The sequence below is a fragment of the Heliangelus exortis genome, chromosome 4 (genome assembly GCF_036169615.1).
Source record: "Heliangelus exortis chromosome 4, bHelExo1.hap1, whole genome shotgun sequence".
NCBI classification, from domain to species: Eukaryota; Metazoa; Chordata; class Aves; order Apodiformes; family Trochilidae; genus Heliangelus; species Heliangelus exortis.
In genome coordinates this window covers 39,852,200-39,877,499 of record NC_092425.1, presented here as the reverse complement: position 1 = coordinate 39,877,499, position 25,300 = coordinate 39,852,200, and the positions used below count along the sequence as shown (strand labels likewise).

The following is a 25,300-nucleotide window of genomic DNA, read 5'->3' as shown; positions in this document are numbered from 1 at the left end:
CTGTGCTCCCACATAAAAATCTCAATAAAGCACCAACCACCCAACCCCCTGGCCTCCCAGCTCACAGGAAAAGCATCAGATCAGTGCTTTTGAAGCATCTGAATAACAAGATTGTTTTTTAGGCTGAGAAAGCAAGCTTTTGGTGCTACTAAAGATAAAAATGCTGCCTAAGCTTAGAACTCCCTTATGCCTCCTGTGCCTTTCTTGGGTACATTTGTATGGCTGAAGCCACTGGAGGAGGATTCTGTTGACTTCACTAAGCACTGGATAAAAGTCTCCTGGAACTTTCCTTCTCTGCTTTTTAAAAAATCAAAACCCTGGGTTTAAAAGGATTTGTCTGTGCAGCTTTGGAGGGAGCATCTCAAGCAAGAGCTCAACCAGCCCCTGGCTGGGTTTCTCTTAGGTCATGGGAAAAGCAAGGTTAATGCAGCTTTAGCTTGCAAGGAAGAGGGTTGCAGTGACTCAGGTTCTGCATGATTGCTTATTGAGCTGTGATAACTTGATTAACAAGTCCAAGTACCAAGCTGTTGTCATAAAATTCACCTTTGCACAGGGCTTGCTTCCAAATAAAACAACGTACAGAGGGACTCCAACCTGAATTTTTTTTAAGGGCTTGAATATTTTCATTAATAAACCTGCTTCCTAGCTTGGGTCAGTTATAGTTCAGGTTTTTAGATTGCATCTGAGCTCTGTTTTTTGCAGCTGAAAGGAAAAGACTACAGGTATTTGCCAAAAATGCTTTACTCAGGTTTGGTCTTCCTGCTGTCTAAGCTGAGGGGACCTCAGATGGATAAAATAGTGATTTCTATATGGAAAAGGACACAGAAATAGTTTAAGGGAAGAAAGCAAATTTCAAAGAGTTGCTTTCACGTGGCTTGGGCTATTTTTTTTTTCCTTTTATTTTTTCTTCTCTATTTTACCCTGAAGATGAAAATTGTCCCATATGGCTGAACTACTCACATCCTCCCCCGTTAGAATGCAGATCCTTGTGGATGGAAAATTGGCTTCGGGACCTGAAGTATGAAATTCAATTTTTTATACATATTTCAGATCAGTTTTGCATGTCTTTGTAGCAGAAATAGGCAGCTGACTGAATTTCTCATCAGCAAGTAGAGCTTAAGCAACTCAGTCATCCATTGCAAATGATGCAAAAAAAGCCTCACCAGATTCAGTACTTCTTACACACAGCTATCACTACTACTAGACAGTTTAAATCATTTGCCTCTCACTGCTATCTGTGTTTTTATTTAATATATATGTATTTTTATTTAATATATCTGCATTTTTATTTTATAGAATATATTATTTCTAAAGCCCAATATAAACACGTTAAAGAATGAAGTGTGAGATCTGATTTGAGAAGAAAATGTAAAGAATGCTCAAGAAATTATAGTTTCAGGGACTATTTTCTTCCCTATAATATCCAAACACCCAGCTGTAGAGTCCACAAGGATTTGGGTCATCCAGATGTAGGACTGTGCAGTCTTGTACTGGGACACCCAAAAAACCAGGGAATTGTATGGTGAAACTTACCCAGCTGTGAAGATTCAGACTTAAGCAGAACAACAACAACAACAACAAAATCTACATCATTTTATCTTCAGTCCCAAGGTTTATTTTGCCATCAATGTCCATGGTTGATCAGACACATGTAACCCCCTTGTGGGACTCAAACACCATCCCAAAATCACAGACAGGAAGGTGGCACCACACGACACCAACTGACAAACACAGGGGCTGTACAGGAGTTGACACATTCAACAAGAAAAAAAAACATGATAAATTGCTGATATTTTCCTTTTTGTCCTCTCATTCCTGGAGAAGCTATAGCAGCACATAACAATAGGAAAAAAAACCCAACAAAACTACATTTTGGAGCAACTTGAAGAACCAGACCAAACTCTCCTTAAGGTGCAGAGATGAGCAGAAGTGTCCTCAGAAAGCATCTCTGTAGCTGTGCAGAATGTGTCTGTCTGGAGTGTGCTTAGCTCAGCTAAGGCAAGAAATGAAAAGAAGGGGTTGATGAAGAGAAAAACCACAACCTTTGGTTGTTTATGCTGTAGAAGCCTCTGAGCTGTGGTAGAAAATTCAACCGAGCGAGGTTTTCACCAATACGTTCAGAGCTGGGCTCCACATATCTTGGTGCAGAAGAGAAATACAAAAAAAGAAGACAAATTCCCTGTCAGGCCAACATGGTGTTTTGTTGAAGCTGTCCAATGGCACTGTTATCAACAGGTAATGGCTGTAGTGTACATCAGTGAACTAAGTGCTAAATTGATAATTATAATTATAATAATAATAATAACGGGTTGCAATCTTGCTGCTTTGGCTCAAATCACATCACATCACACACAATCAGAATTCTCATGGCTGGAAAAAGCCTCTAAGATCATTGTGGCCAACTGTCAACACCCCCCAAGAATAAAAAAAACAAAAAAAAAAGAAAGAAAAATCCTCCATTAAGCACCAGAGCATGTCCTGAAGTGCCTCATTTACATGGGTTTTAAATACCCCCAGGGATGGGGACTCCCCCACTTCCCTGGGAAGCCCCTTCAAGGGGCTCTCTCAGTAAAAAAATTCTTCCTCATATCCAGTCTAAACATCCCCTGGCACAACTTCAGGTCATTTCCTCTGGTCCTGTTATTTACTTGAGAGAAGAGCCCAGCACCCACCTCCCTACAACCTCCCTTCAGGTGTAGAGAGCAATAAGGTCTCCTCTCAGCCTCCTCTTCTCCAAACCAAACATTCCCAATTCCCTCAACCTCTCCTCACAAGACTTGTTCTCCAGACCCTTCACCACCTTGGATGCTCTCCTCTAAACTCCATCTCCTTCTTGCAGTGAGGGCACAGAACTGAACACAGTTCATACCATTTTAGCAGCCCTAACTGCAAAATAAGGTAATCCTCAACCTGAATGAGAAGGTTTTCCCTGTCTCACCCTTCAGGCAGAAGAATTTCTTCCTGGAATTGTGGAGAGGTGACTTCCAAACTCCTTTTTTACACAGCTGTTCCCTTAGCAAGACTAATGTAAGACATGGGATGGGTTACTGAGGCCACTGGAAGATGACATTTTACAAGTGGTAAATGTTTTTATCTTCAGTTTTTTTCCATAATAATTTATTAGCTTCTACCTACAATTATTATCTGGTGTAATCCTGATTCACTCTGCTGCCTAACAGTAGCACCAGTATCATGAAACTGATTTTTCACTCTTAATTCTCTTGCTCATCTCTCCTTTCACTTTCTTACTGGCTGCTGTACCCCTGTCCCAGTAAAAGCACAGACATTCTGGCATAAAGGCTCAGATCATTTTTTTTTTTCTATTACTGAGCAGTGAAATTGCCCTCTTAGGTCAGCTCACAATGTTTGCAGGAAATGACACATATAAATAAATCACAGTATAAAACATATACATAATTTAGTAGTAATAGCTGAACATTAGGATCTCTGATTTACAGTGCAGAACAAAACAATGCATATGAATATATATATATAAAATATTTCCCCCCCCCCAAAAAATGCTCCAAATGTATAAACTGCTGGATTAGTAAATCTTGTGGGAGCAGCTGGCTCTACCTACACTTTGCACTTGCCTCTTGTGCCTTACTTTTAACTGAGAGACTCTAAGACTCACTCACTTGTCATCTAAAACAGCTAATTCTACTTTAATTAAATTAAATTAAAAGTGCCTTATTATCCCCTCAGCATCCAGGTAGCTGGAGAGGATTAAGGAAAAAAAAAACAACTTATTATCAAAGTTACAAACAGGCAAGATGACGTTCATAAAAACAAATCCCACATGGAAGGGAATGGATCCCCCTGACAGTCTTTCCATCACCAGCTTAAGCTGACTCTGAGGAGAGTTTTACAAAGCATTAAATAGCTTAGAAAGTTATTAATGTGACCTAGGCCTGGAGCTCCACAATCTAATGCCCAAATGAAAATTACTGTTTAAATAAGAAATAGGCACCCGGGTCCCTTTGGAGAAAGCTGAGTGTTAAGGAAATACATACATTAAGGCTCAGGGAAATTTTGGTTCCTAAGACTTGTTTTAAAAGGAACTTTGAATGAAAAGCATAAAACCCCACCAAAACCAACAATCAATCGAAAACCCCTCAACCCTTGCAACACTTGGTGTTTGATTATTTTTTTTTTTTAGTGCTATACACTACATATACCATCAGAGTTTTCTCACTTCACCATAAGGTTTAGTTTTACTTTCATATTAAAGCTTCTATAGCTATTCTTAAAAAATAAAATAATATATATATATATATATTTTCATAGAAATTCAGTGCCAGCAAAACCAGAGGCATCTCTATGAGTAGTTGATCAGGATTTGCAGGAGAGACGAGGAAACACACCAGGACCTGGAGCTCCCTGTTGTGGGAAGGTGGGAGATGTTCAGATGGAGCAATTGAAGGTCAAAACAGCTGGCAAAGAAATGGGAGGTCAGAGGAGCATCATGAATCTTCTTTCAGGCCCTCAGCTCTCCTGATGAGTTGGGGAACGTGGAGAAATGCCAGTGGGCATCACTACAGTGGCAACAATTCTTATCAGAACCTTGACTTCCCACCACCTCTTCACTTCTCCAAAACTTTATTCCCCACTCCCTGCAGCACCTATTTCACAGGTACCCAAAAAAACCTCCAGCTCTTACTTATTTCATCAGCTGCTGCTACTCCCACCTCTCATTTCCTCAGCCATCACCCTACCAGCTCACAAATTCACTCGTACTCACAAACATACTCAAAGGCAAATCAGTTCATGCTGTCACATAAAAAAAAAACAAAAAACAAGTTGTTCACTCCTTTCAACATACCAAATGAAAAGAGAGTGTTTTTCCCCAGAAGAGCATCCTGGGTTTTACACAATCCCTTTCTTGGTTCCCCCGTTGTCCACCGAAGAGGTGAAGTTTGATTCTTGTTCTGCACTCGACTTCCTCTCCCCTGGGTAGTGGTTCATTTCTTGCATTTCTAAGGATACTTTATTCCTTTTGGCAAACTCCTGGCTGATCTCATGAAATGTCTTATTTTTCGTTTCAGGCAGGACAAAAAACAGGTAGGTAGCTCCTGTGAAGCAGATGGCAGCAAACACTAAGAAGCAGTAGGTCTGTAAACCACTCTGCAAAGAGAAAAACCAAAGGAGATGGTCAGGACAAAGGGAGAAAATTCACAAGAAAAGCAACACAACACCAGGAATGGTTTGATGGAAAAAAAAAATGGGTGGTATAGAGCAATTTTTAAGCAAGTATGCATTAAGTGTTGGTATTTGTTGCCAGTCAGAGCACTTAGAAGTTCATAACTTCAGAATTTCTTAGAATTTCTGCATTAAAATTTGTAGTTGGGAGGTGTCCCTGCTCATGCAGGGTGGTCAGGACTGGATGATCTTTAAGGTCCCTTCCAACCCAAACCATTTTATGATTCTATAAATGACTTGACAGTTTCTCCAGCACTATTCCCATCAATGGAAAACCAGGCAGATCTGGAGGATCTTGGAGATCCTGGAGAGCAGGTGGCAGCAGGACTCCTGTGATGTCCCAAGCCCTGTTCCCTGGTGAGGTTTTTGGGAAAGAGGCAGATGTTTTTCTCTGAGTTGTTCTGCATATTGCATGGCAATTTCTAGGCACAAAAAAATGGGCCATGCTTCAGCAATCCCCTGTGCTTGTACCCAACATGTGGGAAAGCTGCCACAGCCAGGGGCATCTGCATCACTGAAGTGACAAGCTTTGGGATTTGCAAAATAAACAAGGAAAAATAACCCAAATGGCAGATATTTGTATGGCCTCCAAGGTTATGGGAGATAAAAATCCATAAAATGTACTCGTTTCATGCTAGAAACTAGTGTGGAATTAATTAAACATGAAGAACAGGACGTATTTGAATGTTTTGAGTACTAAAAAAAAAAAAAAAAGAGACACAAAGGTTTATTTGTAAACCGGCTATGAGGAGCTTCACTGAAATGTATTTCTTACTTATTTGATCCCTAAAAAGCTTTCAGTTATGTTGCAATAGAACAGTTTTGAAAAACATGGGATAATTATGATATTGCAGCTGCAATTTGTAGAACTAGGAAGGGGTTCCTACCTATGGGTATTGACAAGTGACATTGAAGGGATGTACCCAAAACAAGACAGAGTCTGACAGCAATGTAACCCTGATTTTCCACAGGTTTCTGGTACAATCTCATCATCCTTACTTACACCAGTCCTACACTCCTCAAGCTCCCTGCTTTGGGAGCTCAGGTTGCACACAATCCCTTGGATTATTTTTTTTCCCCCCACTTATTTAATATACAGAATGGTTTGGGTTGGAAGGGACCTTAAAGATCACCTAATTCCAACCCCCCATGCCATGGGACACCTCCCAGCAGACCAAGGTCCTCCTGGCCTTAACACTTCCAGGGATGAGGCATCCACAGCATCCCAGGGCCATGTGTGCCAGTGCCTCCCCACCCTCACACTAAGGAATTTCTGCCTAAAATTCCATCTCAATCACCACCATTCCAGTTTCAAACCATTCCCCCTTGTCCTGCCACTCCATGCCCATGTAAAAAGCCCCATCCCAGCTTTCCTGTAGCTCCTTCAGATACTGGAAGGATGCTAGAGGATCTCCCTGGATCCTTCTTATCTCCAGGCTGGACAACCTCAGCCTGTCCTCACAGGAGAGGTGTTCCAGCCCTTTGAGCATCTTGGTGGCCCTCTGGACTCCAACCAGCACCAACGTGTGGGATGGAAGAAGATGAGTTTATATGTGAAAGAAGAATTAAAAAAAAAAAGGAAAACCTCTTTTCTGCAGCTGCTTTTGAATACCAGGGCTGGCTGCCAGCCCACCCAGTCACAAGGATGTCCATGGATAATTCATGACCCAGTTCAGCCCTCCAGCTTCTGTCTGTCACAGGACAAGCTGGGAAGTGCATACTCTGATATTGGCTATGACTCCTGACATCATCAATGCCTTTTTTTTTTTTTTTGGGGTCAAATCTTAAAAGCATGAACTCCTGAGCAACCTGGCAACCACAGGACAAAAGCACAGGTGATGGCAGGGGGAAGGAAATATTCCAGCATGTGAACAGCTCTGACTTTCATACTTATACAGAGGCAGAAGCAAATGAATTTAGCAGACAGGGAAAAATAACTCATAAATCAACCTGTCATGCTAAGGATGCAAATTTTGCATCTGGATCTTCTGCATTTGAAACTGTTGTTCAGCCAGATGGTAGAGCTCCCATCTGGAATCATGTTTTTCCCTTTTTAAAATTGTGTATATACATACATACATATATATATATATAACTATATCTTCTCCATGATGAAAATGAACTATTAATGCCCAGTATGAATAATCCAGGCAATCAGTTGCCACCAATAATTCTTGGTGGTGAAGCCACAACTTGGTCCTACCTGCCTTGTTCCTGTTGATTTCTTTGCTGTCCATGGTTTAAATAAGCTTTTATTGTCTTCTTTGGATCATGGCCCCTTAAACCTTTTCTAATTAAAATGAACACTCTCACGAGTGCATATTTTATCTGCAATTATTTTACATAATGCACTTACATTTCTTGGTAATGAACTTGCTCTCCTTAATTTCTGCAGCTCTGCTTAGAAGTGGCCCCCTGGGACCTCCAACTGATGTTCCACAGAGAATAAGCTAAGAATTAAATTTTTTTACAAGTCCTACAAATGGGATCATGGGACAAGACTAAGACATTGCACTGCTTGTGTTCAGCAGAATTAACACAAAGGAGCCCTAATTCCTAGCCAGGAAAACTGCAAGGCCATCACAAAATGCCCCCATTTTTTTTTTTTTTTCACCAGCTGGTCTGCAGGCATAATATTTCCTTAAAGCTGGTTATTATTTTACACACAGGGGAAAGACAAACACTCATAAAACTTTTGTAACTCATTCAGAGTTCAGGTCCTCCCACCCAGCCCTGCATTTGGCACAGAAAAACGTCCTGGGGAAATGCAATTATTTGTTAGAAGCCTGAAAGCCCCTACCTGCACTGCACACTGATGAAGGATGTAGGACAGAAAACAGGAAAAAAAACGGAAGAAAAACATTAAATCCTGATTTCTAACTCAATAGAAAGTCTTAGTGGGTGGAATAAAGCTCAACCTAGAGGTTTTATTCTATTTTTATCAGTTTCTGGTGTATTCTGAACTGCTGGAGGAAAGATCTGGGAGATCAGGCACAGCATTGCTGCTGCTCCCATTGAGGAATCCAGAAGGCAGGAAAATGTGTTGGAAAAAGGGTAAATACTGAGCTATTGACTGATGGCTCCAGCAGGAGAGGTACTGATAGATCTGATAGGAAAATGGATCAGTGTCTTTGTTCCATGAAACTCCTGGACTTATTTATTTTATAGTTTCCATCTCTTCCTTTGACATCTGCAACCTCCAAACCCAGAGCCTCTCTTTGCTGCTTCCCTCCAGAACTGCAGCTGCCACTCCAGAACTAAAAACCCAGAATGTTGCTTATCTTGAGCTGGCATGGGGACAAAAAAACTGGGCAAGAACTCCAATCCAAGTCTTTGGTGCTCTGCAAGTCTCCGTGTCTGGCTCAGCAAGAGAGATCTCAAAATTCTTTACTGACATCTGCATTCTGACTGATAGATGACAATGTGCATGCTCAAATTTGAAAATGTAAATATTTTTCTATACTTTGGGACATTATTTCATGGGCTGCAAAGCCTCAGTGTTGGAAAACTGTGTAATTGTATCCACCTGAAGAGTGGTAAATGAAAAATACCACATCCAAACAGCTGGAGGGGAGGCATAAAGAGAAGGAAGGAAAGGAGGGTGGGAGAAGCAAAAGCAACCCAGTTCTTAGGAAAAGAAGCTAAATTCAAGGAAAATATGTAAATTCTATTACTTCTCAGCTTTCCCATATAAGGACAGGTTGCTCCCCTACACTCAGCTCCCAGCAGCAGCAGCTCTGGCAGCAGAGAAGGCAGCAGCCCCATCCATACCTCCTGACACATCCAACTCAGGCAAAGCTCTGCAGGCTCCTATTCTGCTGCTCAGGTTCCCAAACCTTCACAGAATCACAGAATCATTAAGGTTGGAAAAGACTTCTAAGCTCACCAAGTTCAGCTGCCAACTCAACCCCACCAGCCAACTAAACCACGTGCTCAGTGCTACATCCACACATTTTCTGAACACCTCCAGGGATGGTGACTCCATCATCTCCCCAGGAGGCTGCTTTAAAACACAGCATTTCTGAAAAAGTCCTGCCAGATGGATTTTGTAGATTCACAGAATGGTTTTGGGTTGGAAGGGACCTCAAAGCTCATCCAGTCCCAACCCCCTGCATGGGCAGGGACACCTCCCACCAGCCCAGGTTGCTCCAAGCCCCATCCAACCTGGACTTGGACACTGCCAGGGATGGGGCAGCCACAGCTTCCTTGGGCAACCTGGGCTCAGAACCCTCAAATTTGAGATTTTCTTCCTAATGTCTAACCTAAATCTCCCTTCTTCAAGTTTCAAACCATTTACCCTTGTCCTCTCACTCCACACCCATGCAAAAATCCCTCCCTCAGCTTTCTTTTAGCCCCTTCAGATGTTGGGAGGTTGCTCTGAGCTCACCTTGGAGTCATCTCCAGGCTGAACAACCCCAACTTCTTCAGCCTGGCTTCATAGACTTTTTTTTTGATCAAGGCCAGAGGTTCACCTGAGCCACCCATGCAATTATTACACAAAAAGAAAAAAAAAAATCAAAGTCAAAGGACTCAGGGGATTCCCCCAAACCAGATCCCAGGCATGGGAAGTGCTCAGAACTGACTTTGAGGATGAGATGGAGCTGCAGGAATTTGGTCTTTGAATAAATAGGTGCAGCTCAGCCACATTTTCTTAAGCAAAGAGATTAACAAACATATTCCCAGTTTGCACAGTGCAAACACACAGCTATTTCCTCTACTTCCCTTGAAATAACATGGTAAAGAAAACTTAATTTCTACCGTTTGGGATAAAGTTCCCAAAAAGAATGAGAGAAAGAGCTCAATTTTTAAAGCTAAAAAGTAAATTGAAACAAATAAATACATAACCAAAAAAAACCCCTGGCATTGAAATGACCAGATTTCTGGTTTTGATTTAAAAAAAAACCCAAACCAAACAATTTGCCACTTTTAAAGCCTTCTAGCTGAGAACAATCTTCCTGCTAACAGGTTACATGCTGTGAACACTGTATTCTGGAAAAATATAAAAGTAGCTGAGGAGAACATCATCATGTGCTATTTAAGAATGGTTTCTTATTGACTTCACTCAGCCTGTAGCAAAGTTTAAATGCTTGGCATACTGCAAACAGGTAATCAGCTATTATAGGGCAGCAAAGAAATGAATAAATGAAGAAATTTTGAGTCAGATTTAGCAACCCTAACAAATCAGAATTTTTCAGAGAGTTTGACTTTACTTTACTTCACATTTATATAACCCACTGAAACAAATGGATGAGAGCTTTTGTGTCCTTTACCCCTTGTTCTCCTTCAGTTTCATTCATAATTTAAGGTGCAGGACAAAGAAGAAAGACAAAGCATTAAAATCTAACCCATGAAACTTATTTTCCAGGTGAAAAATAGACACATTTTCAGCCTTGAGCTGCAGTTTCAGTCTTAACCATCTCATATTCATCATCTCCTCCTAAAAATGTTAATAGATCCTTGTATGTGATACTTGAAGTTGGATGCTTCTAATTGAGAGCATTTTTTCTCCTATCTAACCTTCCTTTTCTCATCTTTGGGGAGAACTTCAGCCATTTCCCTTAATACAGGTGCACTGCAGTTCATTTAAACATCAGCTGAAAATAGCTTTGCTGAGGGAATCTATCTATAGGCATCCATGCACACCTTTGTTATTGAAATTCTTGTACTGCATAATCACAAAAGTCAAGGGGTATAATTACACAGCAAGGAAATCAGAAGGAAAACCAAAAGAAAATCTTGCTGGGTAAATGGATCTTGAGGCATGAGAAGAATCTAAAGTGTAAAAGTAAGGACGAAAGAGAAGAGAAGTGCAGGAGAGAATCATAGAATCATAGAACTGGCTGGGTTGGAAGGGACCTCAGAGCTCATCAAGTCCAACCCTTGATCCACTCCCGCTGCAGTTCCCAGCCCATGGCACTGAGTGCCACATCCAGGCTCTTTGGAAATATCTCCAGGGATGGAGAATCCACCACTTCCCTGGGCAGCCCATTCCAATGGCTGATCACCCTCTCTGGAAAGAAATTCTTTCTCATGTCCAACCTAAACCTCCCCTGGCACAACTTGAGACCTCTTGTGCCCTCTTGTCTTGCTGAGAGTTGCCTGGGAAAAGAGCCCAACCCCCCACTGGCTCCAACCTCCTTTCAGGGAGTTGGAGAGAGTGATGAGGTCTCCCCTGAGCCTCCTCTTCTCCAGCCTCAACACCCCCAGCTCCCTCAGCCTCTCCTCACAGGACTTGTGCTGGATCCCTTCCCAGCCTCCTTGCTCTTCTCTGGACCTGCTCCAGCACCTCAATCTCCTTCCTGAGCTGAGGGGCCCAGAACTGGACACAGGACTCAAGCTGTGGCCTCCCCAGGGCTGAGCACAGGGGCAGAATCCCTTCCCTGGACCTGCTGGCCACGCTGTTCCTGAGCCAGCCCAGGATGCCATTGGCCTTCTTGGCCACCTGGGCACACTGCTGGCTCCTCTTCAGCTTCCTGGCAATCCAGACTCCCAGCTCCCTTTCTGCCACTCTGTGCCCAGCCTGGAGCTCCCCATGGGGTTGTTGTGGCCAAAGTGCAGGACCCGGCACTTGGCCTTGTTGAACCTCATCCCCTTGGGATCAGCCCAACTCTCCAGTAACAAGTAGAGTGGCTCAGAATGATTATTTCACAGGCAGAATTAAATAAATCTGTTTCTGAAATAAACACACATGTAGGTCTTTGCATCATTCTAGTAAGCAATCTGTCCTAAGGCTTTAGCACCTAAATCATCTGTGTGCTGCTGAACTCCATCTGGATTACAGATCCAAGCAGGTTATTTTTCCAGACACTCTTATTGGTCTAAAAATAAAAGAAAATCGAAGTTTAGCCACCAGCCAGTGACAATTTGTATTTCACCTATTTCAGATGCCTTCTATCTTAAGGTAAGCAAAAAGTTTATATCAAGAAGATATGAAAATTCAGGCTCTCACTCCAGCACCTCCCCAGCATGCCAATTTCTACCAGCTATCATTCACTCTTTTAAATAGATTTTTCACCTGCAAGCTCCTGAAAAGTCAGGTAAAGGCCTCAGATTTTGTTTCCAGCAATGAAAATCAAACAGAAAATAAAATAGAAAAAAAATCTAGAGAGGTGATGCCAAACAATACCCACAAGTAATCATTCTGAATCTGGCTAAATTAGTCAGGATGTGCCTGTATCCATTTGTGTCTGTGCTCATTTACAAGATTTGGGGCTTGTTCAGTGCCTTGGAAACAGTTTCTGTTTATCCAGGGGCCTGTGAGAGAGCAGGAGGCTTAGGGACAAGCAAGTATATTTGGTTTATATGGTATTTAGCCATTTGATATTCTTCTGTTTAGGAAGTTCTAAATTAAATCAAGAACTGGAATAAATCTCCTGTGGTGTCACAAACTCCATGTGGGTTGTGAGTATATAAACTGCCTGAAATATAATCTCATGAACTCTTCAGCCAACAATTAAAAATATATCAACACCCCCCCAAGTCTGTTCTGTTCAGCAGAAAATTAAACAAGCAAAAATTTACAAGAAATAAAGTATCTGATGGCTGGAGGATGGAGTTAGTTGAAGCTAAACCATAAACAGATGTCATTTTTAATTCATCAGTGCCTTATTGAGAAGTATGAAATCCACTGGAAAACTTCAGTGGAAAGTGAGTACTGCACATGTCAGACAATTTTTTTTAAGTGAAATTTGATGGCTTGCACCTTAAACCAGGCAGGGATATAGAGGCTCCTCTGGTCTTACTTGAAGTTTGTTTTTTTTTCATAATGAGTCACCACTGCCAAAAGGAAAATGATCTGTTTCATCTCATTATCCATAAAAAAGGGAATATATGAAATAGTAATAAGCTCAGAGAAGGATGACTAATATCACCTTGAAGGCCTCCAGTTTAGAGATTCCTCAAATTTCCATGGACGTTTGATTCTTGCCCAAGTTCTGAAATTCACAAGCTTTTCTCTAATTTGTCAGAGAAGTTAAAAACTATCTGATCCCTTTGAACTGAAGAAAATAAGGGATATTTTCTGCCTCCTCAGCTGTTCACTATTAGCTTTTCCTTTCTCAAATCCTTCCTCCAGACACACTGTGTTTAGGTTTCTTTCTTTCACTCCACTGCAATTTCTGCTGTCTCTTCCTCTTATATTTTTTTTTCTGCATTTTTCAAGATTATTCAGGCCAAAGCATCAGTTCAATCCTCCTACTGTGCCATCACCATTTACATCGTTCTCCTGCCATGCAACCTGCAGCATCCCTTCCTGCAGTGCCACAGGAACAAAAGAAAAAACCAAAACCCCACACTTTAAGGAGCCTTAAAAGAGCCACGTGCTGTGTGTACACTTCATGAGAGAGAATTCCTGCTCTGAAGGCTCAAAAAAATGTCAATAAAATCACAGAGAACCAGGAACACAGATGCCAGCCAGTCCACTCCTATTACTCAGTTCTTACCAAACAGCTGCCTGGTTTTTACTGACCTAAAGTGATGGACAAGCTAGAATTTCTCTACATATCATTACACAGTTACAAAATTCTCAGGATTAAAAGCTTTCCTAATATCCTTGATGCAGTTATCTGAAAGGACAACATGAGTTCTCTCTGCATCCTTCTTGGTGATGAAATCAGTGAGCAGACAGGCTCAGACTGAGCCTGATAATAAAGAATAATAATAATAATTATTATTAAGGAATAATAAAGAATGGGGAAGCAATTGCAAGTGAGTCAGGGATGCCTGGAAACTTTCTGAACTAAGCTGGGTACCAAAGCACCTCCCTGCTAGGGATGTTGCCTGAATTTCCTTCTTGAGATGTTCTGGTGCTGGACCTCCTGAACTGCAAACTTCTCACTGGGATTTTAGTCAGTAAAAGAATTGATTAATTCCAACAGAACTTGATTAAAAAAGATTTTATTATGCTTCAGGATGGTTGCAGAAGGCTGAAAATCAGCTCTGCTCCTCTCTGACAGTAAAAGGCACCTGGGATGGGGATTTAACAAAGAGGTCTGGCTGATGGGGATGCTACAGACAGAAATGAAACAACATCCTCTGTTTAAAAACACTGCCATCTCTTAAGGGATTTATTTCTTTCTGGATAACCACACCTAAAAGAATCCCACCACCTGGCTTTTACCAGGGGTCTCATCTACCTCTGAGTACCCTGTAGTACCTGCAAAGACACCTGTAGTAGCTGCAAAGCCTTGCAGATCAGGGGCTTTGATATCAGCATCTGGGAGCTCTGCCCTGGGTGGCATTAATGAGATTCCTAAGGACACAGAGCAGGGATGCAAACCCAAGTTTCTCACATTTCCAGACCTTCTTCTGAGAAATGCAACCCTGGTCTTTTTTTTTGGGGGGGTGGGGGGGTGTGGGTGTGCATGGGGAGATAAAGCTTTGCTGCTGGAGGTTGTAAAGTTCTCCTAGAAAAAGGGAAGCCCAGGCAGTAACATTTATTTAGTAATCAAATGGCTTCCCATCTTTTCCAGACTGACAGTGATGAAAATGCTGTTAACTGACCTTGAACTCACAGAATATTTATTCTCCTGTCTGCTGTACAAACATTTCTGCTTTCATAGAGTGGAGGCACTTCAGACAGTTAAGTTTTTATATCCCCCAGGCTCTATGCATAGGAACAACAGTCTGCAGACTTCAGCCAGATCATCTATTATCTGGGGAAAACCAGAAGCTACATGGGCACTGCTGTGATTTCTCTAATTTTAAAAGGCCTGCAAGTGCAAGGCTGGGTGAAAAAATGCACATTATTAGGCAGAAAGCATGCAGAACATGGAGAAAAACAATCAAAATTCTCCTTTATGCTGAGAACACACTGAAGAACTGTACATATTTTCCTTTCCTTTTCTAAATTTGGGTAATTTACATGAACTTTTAGATAATAATAAAAAAGTTAATAGATTTTTAGAGAAGTAAAAAAATATTAGACGTGCTCATGAGAAAATGATAATTTTCACCTCTATACTAAAAAATAGAAAAATATATATAAAAAAAGAAACCAGCTATGACTTAACAACTGCTACTGGATATTTCAGGTTGAGATCTTTGCAAAGCAGATGAATGCACATTGAGAGCCTCATGAACACCAGGTGCCTTTAAATAAAATACTGGAATTAAGTGTTTCTGTAAGTTTAAGGACAAGGACACAGCAAACCTCTTTACATAGAATAACCTATCCAATAAGCTTTTCATCAGTTCACATAAATTTTGGATCTTACTGCTCAGAAAATTCTCCTGCCTTCATTCTCATGTGATGACAAAGGGAGAGAGACACTGCTGGGTGTCACTCCAGGTGACACATTTGGTATTTCACAAGGTCAAGCTCTGTAATAAACACAGGACGAAATAATCTCTAAACCCAGATCTTTTCTAATTCCTCACTATGTCCTAAGATCCCACACAATAATTCTGCAATTATTACATTTGGAAAAAAAATTTAAAAATTTAAAAATGCACATTTTTGACACCTTCTATCTGACCCTTCCTTTTAATCCTAAAATATCAAAATCACTGAATTCAATGTAGTATTGGTTGTCCTTTTAACTTCAATTCTTATTCTTCACACAGCTTGCTCAAACAGGCAGTGAGGGGACTGGAATAGCAACCAAATCTTTTTTTTTTTTTTTGCAATTTGTCCCCAAATTGGTTTGTGTATTAGCTTTTCAATCTCATCCATACATTTTAATGCATGACTCAAGGCAGTGTTTCATTCTGTTCCACAAACCTACAGATGGTTAAGGGGAAAAAACCTCAGCATTCAAAGCAGTCAATTGGTGACTAACTCCTGCTTGATTTTTTTAAAATAACTTTAAAGTTAACATATTTGTTTCCCAAAGGTTTGGGATAATTTTGTAGGAGCACACCAAAAAAGTGACTGCTCTCTCTCAAGCAACCAAATTAGCATTTGAGCAGAGATTATGTATTCCTTCTGTGAAGGCTTTTCTTTTTTTCCTTTTTTAGAATTATAAAAATTTGTTCAGGAGAGGCTGTTGCCCTTCTGTAAAGGAACAGGTGACTCACAAGCTGAATTTTAAGAATAAAGTTGACCAAAATAGGAAAAAAATGAAAGTTAAGGAGTGAGGAGACATCATAGTTTGATCTTGTGAAAAAACTTTCAAAATCAAAGTCTGACTAACACTGCTTTCATCTTTGGGTGCAAACTACAGATCTTTCTCTGCACTACTTTTTAAAGGAGAGAAAACCCAAAACCTGGCAAGGTGGAAACACAATTTGCCTTCATTAAAACTAAACAGGTAACTTTGCAATCACACGGTGGGAATTTTCACCACCAAAATAATAAATTCCCCAAAGGCAAGAGCAACCTTCATATGGAGGCATCACTTGGAAAGCTTTAATATGCAGATGAAAAGTGAGGAGAATATAATTTTCCTTTTTATTTGAATTTACTGAGGGGTGGAAAGCAATTTCCAATGCTTTTTGAAGACCCAATCTCCATCTTCCTGGAGAAAGAAAAAAATTATTAAACCACAGAGAAGCCTCCACTTGCTGGATGAGCTTCTGGCTGCCTCCTGGCCCATGCTGAGGAACAAGCTCAGGTTCTGAGAAGCACAAGGGAATGGTCTCATTATTGTTAACAACTTGGTAGATGTTCTAGTGACCTCAGTGGGAAAAGAATTATGGCTCTACCTGCTTTTGAAAACCTCACCTTAGGTATCTCAGCTGGCAAGTCCTTCCTGTCTGTCATGATGCTGGTGGAAAACACTCCTTGATTTCAGTCAGCATTAAAACAAGCTCTTAAATCTTATACCTCTGAGCAGTTTTATTGGGGTTAATATCAGTAGCAACACAAAGTCTGGAAGGATGAGAGTCTTTATACTCATGTTAACTGGTGAAGGTGATCCAGGTAGTTAAAAGGAACAGAGACTTTCTCATATAAGAAATTTTAGCATAGAAGAAATTTTAAACGAAGTATCCAACTTTATAAGAAATTTTAACACAGAAGAAAATTTAAATGAATTATCCAACTTAGGTCAAGGGTTGGACTTTTTGTCCTTCAATCTCTCCATTAAATTCTCTCATTCATCCCATTTTAAACAGTACTACTCAGGGGAAGCAGCTTTACTGCTCCAATGAAAGTGTATATATAGTCTCCCAGGATAATTTTACAGATTCTGCCAATGTTATTCAGACTTGCATATGATAAATCACTGTGAAATTTTCAGTTGTAGGAAGCCACAAACAACAGTAACACCTCCCTGCCTCTCTCTCTTACTCAGAAATGATTTGGAGGGTAATCCAAAATCTCTCTCCTGGTTGTGAGGAGCTGCAAGAACCCCAGAGGGGTTCCATGCAGTGCCCTTCCCCTGCTCTTAGTATTTTGCTCTAGGCAAAATACCCCAACTATTAGGACTTCTTTATTTTGGGAGCCTGATCAGCTGTCCTTAAGCTCATGAAATAGAAAATCAGCTCTTGTGTGAACTCCAGAGACTGCAGACATCCCTTGGGAGAGGTTCATGGGCAGGGAGAGGAGCTCAGTGAGGATCTGAATGAGGAGCTGCTTGAAAGCCTCTTAGCCAGGCAATCAAGTGATGGAGTGTTAAGAATCAGAGGGGGGAAAATGCTGCCCTGTGATGAACTTTGGGTTTTATTTTATTTTATTTATTCTTATTTTTTCAATTAAAATGTTATTCTTTTAGGAAATAAACTTAGTCTGTGAAAACACAAACCCCAGTTGCCAGACAACTCGTGGTGACACTTCTGTCCCCGACGCAACGAGTTTGGCCAAGGAAATAAAGCAATCCACTCAAAGGGAAGCTTAATTCAATAAAAATACATTTTTTCTACCTGGAAGTTACCATCCAAACATCCCCTGCTCCACTTTATCAGCTGTATGATGGTAAAGCCACCACTGAGGCTGCTGATACCTGAATGAAAGGGAAGAGCAGTCCCACGGTGAAGTTGGAGAGCCAGTTGACTGTCCCAGCTATCATGAATGCTGATGGCCTCTGAGACTGCTGGAAAAACTCTCCAGTGAGGACAAATGGAATCCCACCTGAAAGAGGGAAAAAATAATTAAAAAAAAAGAGTGGTTTTAGTAAAAAAAATCCTGTGCCAACAGCTGCCTCGTTGACTCTGTGCTGCAGCATCTCAGTGATCTCTGCTCTGCAGCTCTTTGCTGGGGTGTAAGATGGGATTGGTGAGAATTGTGCTTTAGAGAAGTGACTTTTCATCCCTTTGCTCCTTAGGAAGGATGTGGAGCTTTGGGAGCAAGTCCAGGGGACATTCACAAAGGTGATCAGAGGGTTGGAACACCTTTTCCTGTGAGGAGAGGCTGAGAGAGTTGGGTTTGTTCAGCCTGGAGGAGGGGAGGCTCCAGGGAGACCTTAGAGTGGCTTTCCAGTACCCTAAGGAGCTGCAGAAAAGCTGGGATGGGGATTTCAACATGGACATGGAGTGATAGGACAAGGGGGAATGAGCCCCTGGCCCAGGTTGCCCAAGGAAGCTGGGGTTGCCCCATCCCTGGCAGTGTCCAAGTCCAAGTTGGATGGGGCTTGGAGCAACCTGGGCTGGTGGGAGGTGTCCCTGCCCATGCAGGGGGTTGGGACTGGATGAGCTTTGAGGTCCTTAAGTGCATCTGCTGGGTTACATCTTTTCAGGGATGGCACCCAGGCAACAGAGCACTGAACCCACACAACTCCCAGAGTACCATAAGATGGAGGAGTACCACAGGAATGGTTGGTTTCTACTAAAATCCTTCATATGCTGGGAGTTCAGAAATATTCCAAAATACTTTTAGACCTTAACAACTGGAAAGATGGCTCCGAAGAGACTGAACAGTATTTTTTGATAATTATTGCCCACTTTATTTTAGCAATAAAAAAGGCAAAATGTTTGCTTCTCTATGAATACACTTCTCACTAGTGCTGATTTAATACATTCCCTGACTAAATATACTGATGGCACTTCTGGCAAGGTCTGTTTCTCCCACCAGTGAGGGACTCTGACCTCCCCAGTAACAAGCTCAGTTGAACACCACATTTGTCACTTATGTTTCCTTCCACTTCCACACTGGGCTGTTTTGTCCAGCCCTGGCATATTGCTGGCCTGACAATACCCTTTGGGGAAGAGCTGTCTGGTAGCTGAAAGCCTCAATTTATCATCTTTGGCTTCCTTCGTTCCAATAGGATATTTCAGGGGAAATATTTCTATTTTTATAGAATAATAATAATAAAAAAAATGGATTGCACTTACTGGTTGGCTACGTATTTCAGTAAATGTTGCACATCAGACATGCACCTACCTGCAGAACTATTTCACCAGAGGTTGGGAAGCTGTAAAGCTCATAACATCAGACAGGTTTTCAGTATTCTGGTGCTACAGATTTCTTTATCTGAGGCCTCATGTCTGCCAGTATCATCAGCATCACTTAGTTTTGTGAGCAAGATCCATGTACACACATCCTGTCCAAGCCATTTCTCTACTTTTAAGCCTTTTAACAAGTTTGTGTGGACAATCAAAAAGCACATTAATGCACATGCTTCCTCTCAAAAACCTCTACAGCAATCCTGACGTCCAATATGTATATAAATTAAGATAAAAACACCACCAAAGCTTTATCCATCCACTGGATCTTGTCCTTGCACACCTTTGCTTGATCTCTCTGCTTATATTTTGCACCACTGTTATTTTTGGACAGTTGTGAACACATCTGTAAGTGTTTTCTTGCAACACATTGTCATGTAGTCCCTTGTTTTTAGTGGCACTTCACTAAGACCTACACCAGAAGCTGCCCTATGAGAAGACTGAAATAAAAAATCAGAATCATCAAGGTTGGGCAAGACCTTCAAGACCCTCAGGTCCAACCATCAGCCCTATAGGAACTGTAAACCCCTAAAAGCTGTGCAAATGACACGTGGCATCAGATATTCATCAATTCCAGATCTCTCAGATGCAGGGACTGTGAACATGTGCATAAAGGGAAAGCAATGTGATGGGGCAAAGTAGGCATCAGTCTCCATCATCACCTAATACAACTTTTTGTGTCAGCAAAGGCTTCACCTGAATTTTCTGTCCTAAAGACTGCCAATATATTTTACACCAAAAAAAATACAGAGCAAATAAATTTATTTTTGCCTGCTTTATATATAGTAGATTGAGGTATGGAGAGGTTAGGCCATCCAAATACCAGCTGAGCACCTTTCTGCAAGGCATATTGTAGGATGTGAAATCTGGGACTAAATAAAGTGCCCTCTCCCAACAGCACTTTGAACACACAGAATGAACAGCTGAACAAGCATAATTTAATGAAATTTAAACAATATGTGGTCTATCAAGCCTTGGTGGCTTCTAGTGCCTAATTCTGTCGTGCATTTGGGATTTGGGTTCAAATACTGAGGTATGGAAAGGAAAACAACAGTCACATCTGCTCTTCCAGCATCTGTTTTAGGTCTCAGTGCCATGTGAGGTTTTGGTACTTGCCCCTTGGAGAGAAGAACTGAAGGACTGGGAACACAGAAATCATGTAAGATGATTTATTTATGATCATTTATTCTGTCATGCCTTTGCTGTAGGACAATCTATGGAGGTGTTGCTGTTCTTGTCAGTGTAATAAAAAATGCTGTTGGAAACCCAGCTGGGAAAATACACATTGTACAAGAGAGGAAAAAAGCCAGAGGCAAAAAATAAAATGAAATAAAAAAAAGTACAAAAGGACAGAAACATATCAGAAAGCATAAATGTTATGGAAATAAAAATGCATAGGTACTAACTTGGAAAAATGTTCCTTGAAATTCAAATGCAATTTCTTGATAGATATTAATCTTCAATAAAATTAATTATTAGTCACACTTGCCACAACAGCCTTTCACTATAGTTTGAAAAATAATCAAACAACTGTTGGTAAAAGTAGTATTTTTCAAAGGGTAAAAAACTAACAAACAAAGAAAACAAAATTAGCAGCTCCTCTGAGCTCTTTCTAATGTTCTGCAGAGGAATGGGACAGACAGACCCCCCTACACAAACATTTCCATCCCATCCCAAACCAAGAGAAAGGCAGGTTCTGCAGAGGGCAGACTTAAGGTAAATTGTATGGAGGAATCAAGGAGACTGAAAAGTAGAAGGTGAGTGGTGGGACAGACAGGCCAGGGCTAGAAATGTGAGGAACCAAACAAAACCTGGTCACAGCTGCATGTGGCTAAATCCCTGGAAGAGAGGAGACTTGACATTCCTAGGATGCAAAGTAGGGGATGAGAAGGCTTATCAGGAGCCATAGCCCTGTGAAGAACTCAGTCCCCATCTGAGTGATGGGTAAAAGAGATTTGGGCAAGCTGAAGGAAAAACCCAGTGCCTTAAGACCCAGCAAAGGCACCTGAGATCTCTGAACCTCCAGCCCCAGAAATCCTCCCTCAGTCATTGCAGGGTGTCAGGTGTGCTCAACAACCCCTCTTCCCCTGGGATATGGTTTCTTGGAGTCAGGAATCTGGGTGCATGGGGCTGAAGGAAGCTTTAGGAAGCTCTGACTGGGTCAACTGAATCTGGGCTACACAATATTATGGCATCTTCCCAACCATTCCTTACAATCTCCTTGCAAGGTCTCCTGTCTAACAGGGCCAGATGGCTCCCTGCTGACCTGTTCTCAAACATGGATGCTTGGAAACACAGCCAAAAGCAATCCAACCAAACCACTGTATTTTTTTTTAAACAGTCTTAAACATTTTGGCAGAATCTTTCCAACTTCAATATGTGTTTGAACGTGGGTGAAATCATTTCACCAATAAGTTAACTGATGTTCTTTCCCATGGGGGATGAGCCTGGCATTAGCATTTCCCCTGAAAGGCTTTCCACACAAATTTCAGTCAAACAGCTTTATTTCAGCTCTAATCATAAAATCAAAAATGTATATTAGGGTTTCCTGTAGGAGTTTTTCAGCAAGGTGGCTTCTGAACATGAATTTCAAGAGGTGATGCCTTGACGACAATAATGACAACGATTAATTTCTAAGACTTCATTCTTTTCAGCATTGCAGTGAGCATAATGGAAGGAGCTCTTGACACACTGCAGTGCCATTAAAGAGAGATTTTTATACCTGTGGAGCATGTTACATGCATTGGAAACCACAAATCTCTTTAGTGCAGGACTTGTATATCAGTGGGCTGTGTAATGAAACCAGATTAAGCCTACATGGCACAATTAGACTGGCAACAATACTGTTTCTCTGTATTTTATCCATTTTCTTCCATAATTAGTCCAATCACTCTGAGAAGCAGTCTTAAGTGCTGGTAGACATCCAGGATCTCAACCCAATAGTCTTTTTATGCATGGAGCTGAAGTGCTGGAGCAGAAATAATATTTTTGGAATACACGTTACAGATTTTCAAATATATATTGACAACTGCACAAGGATCAACACATTTTCTTAGGAAACATTAAGTAAATATGTTTACTGCTTTGTTCAGTAAGCAGTGAGAAATAAATACTGCTCAGCAGGAGCTCCACGATTCAGTGCAAGCATCTGAATACAGAAAATATGGAAAAAGGAAGGAAAGCACTGAGATCCTCTGATCCCTAAGCTGGGAGCTGAAGTCATGGCTATAGAAATGATTTATGAAAGGGGGACTGAGGAAAGAATAAATGCCTGATACAAATCAGGGAGATTTATTACATTGGAAAGCCAGCTCTGAAGGTGATGGGGAAAACTTTGTGCCCTAAGAATCAGCAAAGAGAAAGGAACTCACTCCCTGGTCCAGCAGCCCATCTTTCAGCCCATCTTTTCTCCAGACAAAGCTCTGCATCCAGGCAGGGGCTCCACAGAGCTTCCTGGGGCTTCCAGAGCCACCAAAAGGACAACCCCAAGGCCACAGAGCCTCCCACAAGACCCAGAGCTCCAAATTCTGCCCCTCCAGGAGGGCATCTGGAAATCCTGAGAACACGGGTTAGGGCAAGAACTCTGGGATTTTCCTTCATCCTTTGGGTGATGGAGTCTTCAAAGGGAGATGTCTTGAGAAAACAGAGGGGTACTTTGGAATAATGTTCTGTTTGGGAATAAATCTCTGTGAAGCTCTAGAAAACATCAAGCAAACCAGCTTTTGGATGCAAGGCAAGGCATGTAGAGAAGGATGATATATCCTACTAGAAGAGAGGGAAAGCCCTGAATCAATGAAATTTGCAATCCCAGGGGAAAAAGACAACTCTAGGGGGCATTTGTGGGAAAGATCCTGGAAAAAAAACTGCTGGAAAAACAACCCAGTATTCTTCAGTGAGAGAGCAAAAGGCTTTTAGTTTCTACCTAGACCTTAGCTATAAAACAAAGAGAAAAAAAACCTGATCAAACCCCCAAAAATCCCCACCAAACCCAAGTGCCCTGCAGAAGTCCTGGCAGTGAGGGCTGCAATGCAGCTACTGAGGTTCTCCCATCTCTTTGGGTCTACAGAGTGAATGGGAATTTTGGAGTCTTTCTCTCAAATCTTTAAAGATGCTGCATAACTTGATAGATTATTTTAACTTGTGCCTCATCGAATGATTCTCCACCAAATAACAACATTCCACAGATAACTTTTATCTAAGTTACAGATAAACTTTACAAAAGATACATTACAGTGATAACTTTTATCTAAGTATATTATTTATATTGCATATAAACTATATATATGCATATACTCATATTAAATATATTTATATTATGTTATTAATGTTTTATTAGATTGTTTGCTAGCTAATCCTGTTGAGAGAAGGGGAGAGTTGTGTAAAGCAGGGTAGTTCAGTAAAAACATTAATTTTAATAACCACATAATTAATAACCACTTGAAGAGCATGACCTTTTCTACCTTAGATTGAACACCACTTAAATAAAGAATACTTAAAGCCAACCCAGCCCATGGCAAACGAAAAGTGCAAACCATAACCCCAAATTCAAAGACAAATAATACAAAACCTGGCAACTCCCCCAATAATATAATGATTAGTAGCTGTAGTTATTAATATCCTGGTTTTTAATACATTTTTGTATGGAAAGGGATTTTTGCATTGAGTAATGAGATTTTGGTTTAGTACCTGTAGAACCTGCTCCTCTAATATCAGATAGAAAGCCAGTTCTGGGTAAAAATCATTAAAAAACCCAAGCAAACTAAGAAATGGTGCAGATATTCTCTGTTGTAACATCATTAGTTAATATGTTAATTCTTGGTTAGGTAATTTACCCTAAAATAGCTGACATCCAACAACAAGCCTATTAGCTAATAAGAAAAAACCAAAATATTCTTTCTACTTCCATTTAGGTAATTATTTCTATAGCAGACATTCTGTGTAATTTTGCAATACATAAGAATATCCTTATCTGAACCATCTGACAATTCCTCCTTCAGTGAACTTCTCCCCCTCTTGAATAATAATTAGTGCATTTTCTTATAATTTTGAGTTCCAGGAGGCAGTGCTCTCAAGCAGAATTTCATGAGCAGCCTTTTATGGTCTGAATCATTCTTCCCTGGAAATTTTTTTAAGGAAGGAAAAAGACTTTCTACATACTTGTAGAAAGTATCTGATGATCCCAAATAATTTCACTGCTTTTAAGATATTATTCTTTACATAAGTGATAATAATTCTTTTAAATGCAGCTGCTTCTTGGAAGGTAATAGCTTTCCCTTTGTTGCTTTTTTTTAAAAACTGAGTTTTTTATAGAGACCATCAGTGCAGACACAGCCCATTCTGCCACCTCCAGTGCATCTTTTTTATTGCTCTTTTGATAACACTTTCAATCTGCAATTTGTGATTTTTTTTTTTTTTGTTGGTGGTGTTTGATTTTTTTTTTGTGTTAGCTTTTTTTTTTTTAAAAAAAAAACCAACCTGAACATCAACATTAAAATTCTACTGTGAGACTTAGCAATATTTCTTTTTGCTTTACCATTATAATTCCACATAACTACTGAGGAATAAAATACAATTAAAAATACACTTAACTTTTAACTACCTGTAAACAGTCTTATGAGTTTTCCTGCTATGTTTACAGACTCAGTTTATCATATCAGAACCCTAATTATACCCTGACTTTCTCTTCTCCTATTTTAATGTGAAGAAAAAAATTCTTTACTGAGCTGTAACCAGGACGTGTTATGATATAATTAATTTTATAATTATTCTCAGTAGCAACGAT

The 25,300-nt window shown here is 40.6% G+C and overlaps 1 protein-coding gene and 1 long non-coding RNA gene across 7 annotated transcripts in view; both read right to left on the bottom strand.

Moving 5' to 3' along the window:
* Positions 1-1,592: 1,592 nt before the first annotated feature.
* LOC139796177 (uncharacterized) overlaps positions 1,593-25,300 on the bottom strand; it is a 110,949-nt gene continuing 87,241 nt past the window's right edge. The window contains exon 2 of the long non-coding RNA XR_011725871.1: positions 1,593-2,712. This is a non-coding gene — a long non-coding RNA (uncharacterized lncRNA). The remainder of the gene's footprint in view (positions 2,713-25,300) is intronic.
* The window catches only part of SLC2A9 (solute carrier family 2 member 9), a 100,709-nt gene continuing 77,001 nt past the window's right edge, over positions 1,593-25,300 (bottom strand). For 3 of the 6 annotated variants that reach the window (XM_071743964.1, XM_071743965.1, XM_071743963.1), the window contains 2 exons: positions 18,081-18,208; positions 1,593-5,124 (listed from right to left, as the gene is read on the bottom strand). In XM_071743964.1, coding sequence (XP_071600065.1) covers positions 4,867-5,124; positions 18,081-18,208 — 386 coding nt within the window. In that variant the 3' untranslated portion in view covers positions 1,593-4,866. The remainder of the gene's footprint in view (positions 5,125-18,080; positions 18,209-25,300) is intronic. The other 3 variants (XM_071743960.1, XM_071743961.1, XM_071743962.1) reach the window with 3 other exon arrangements.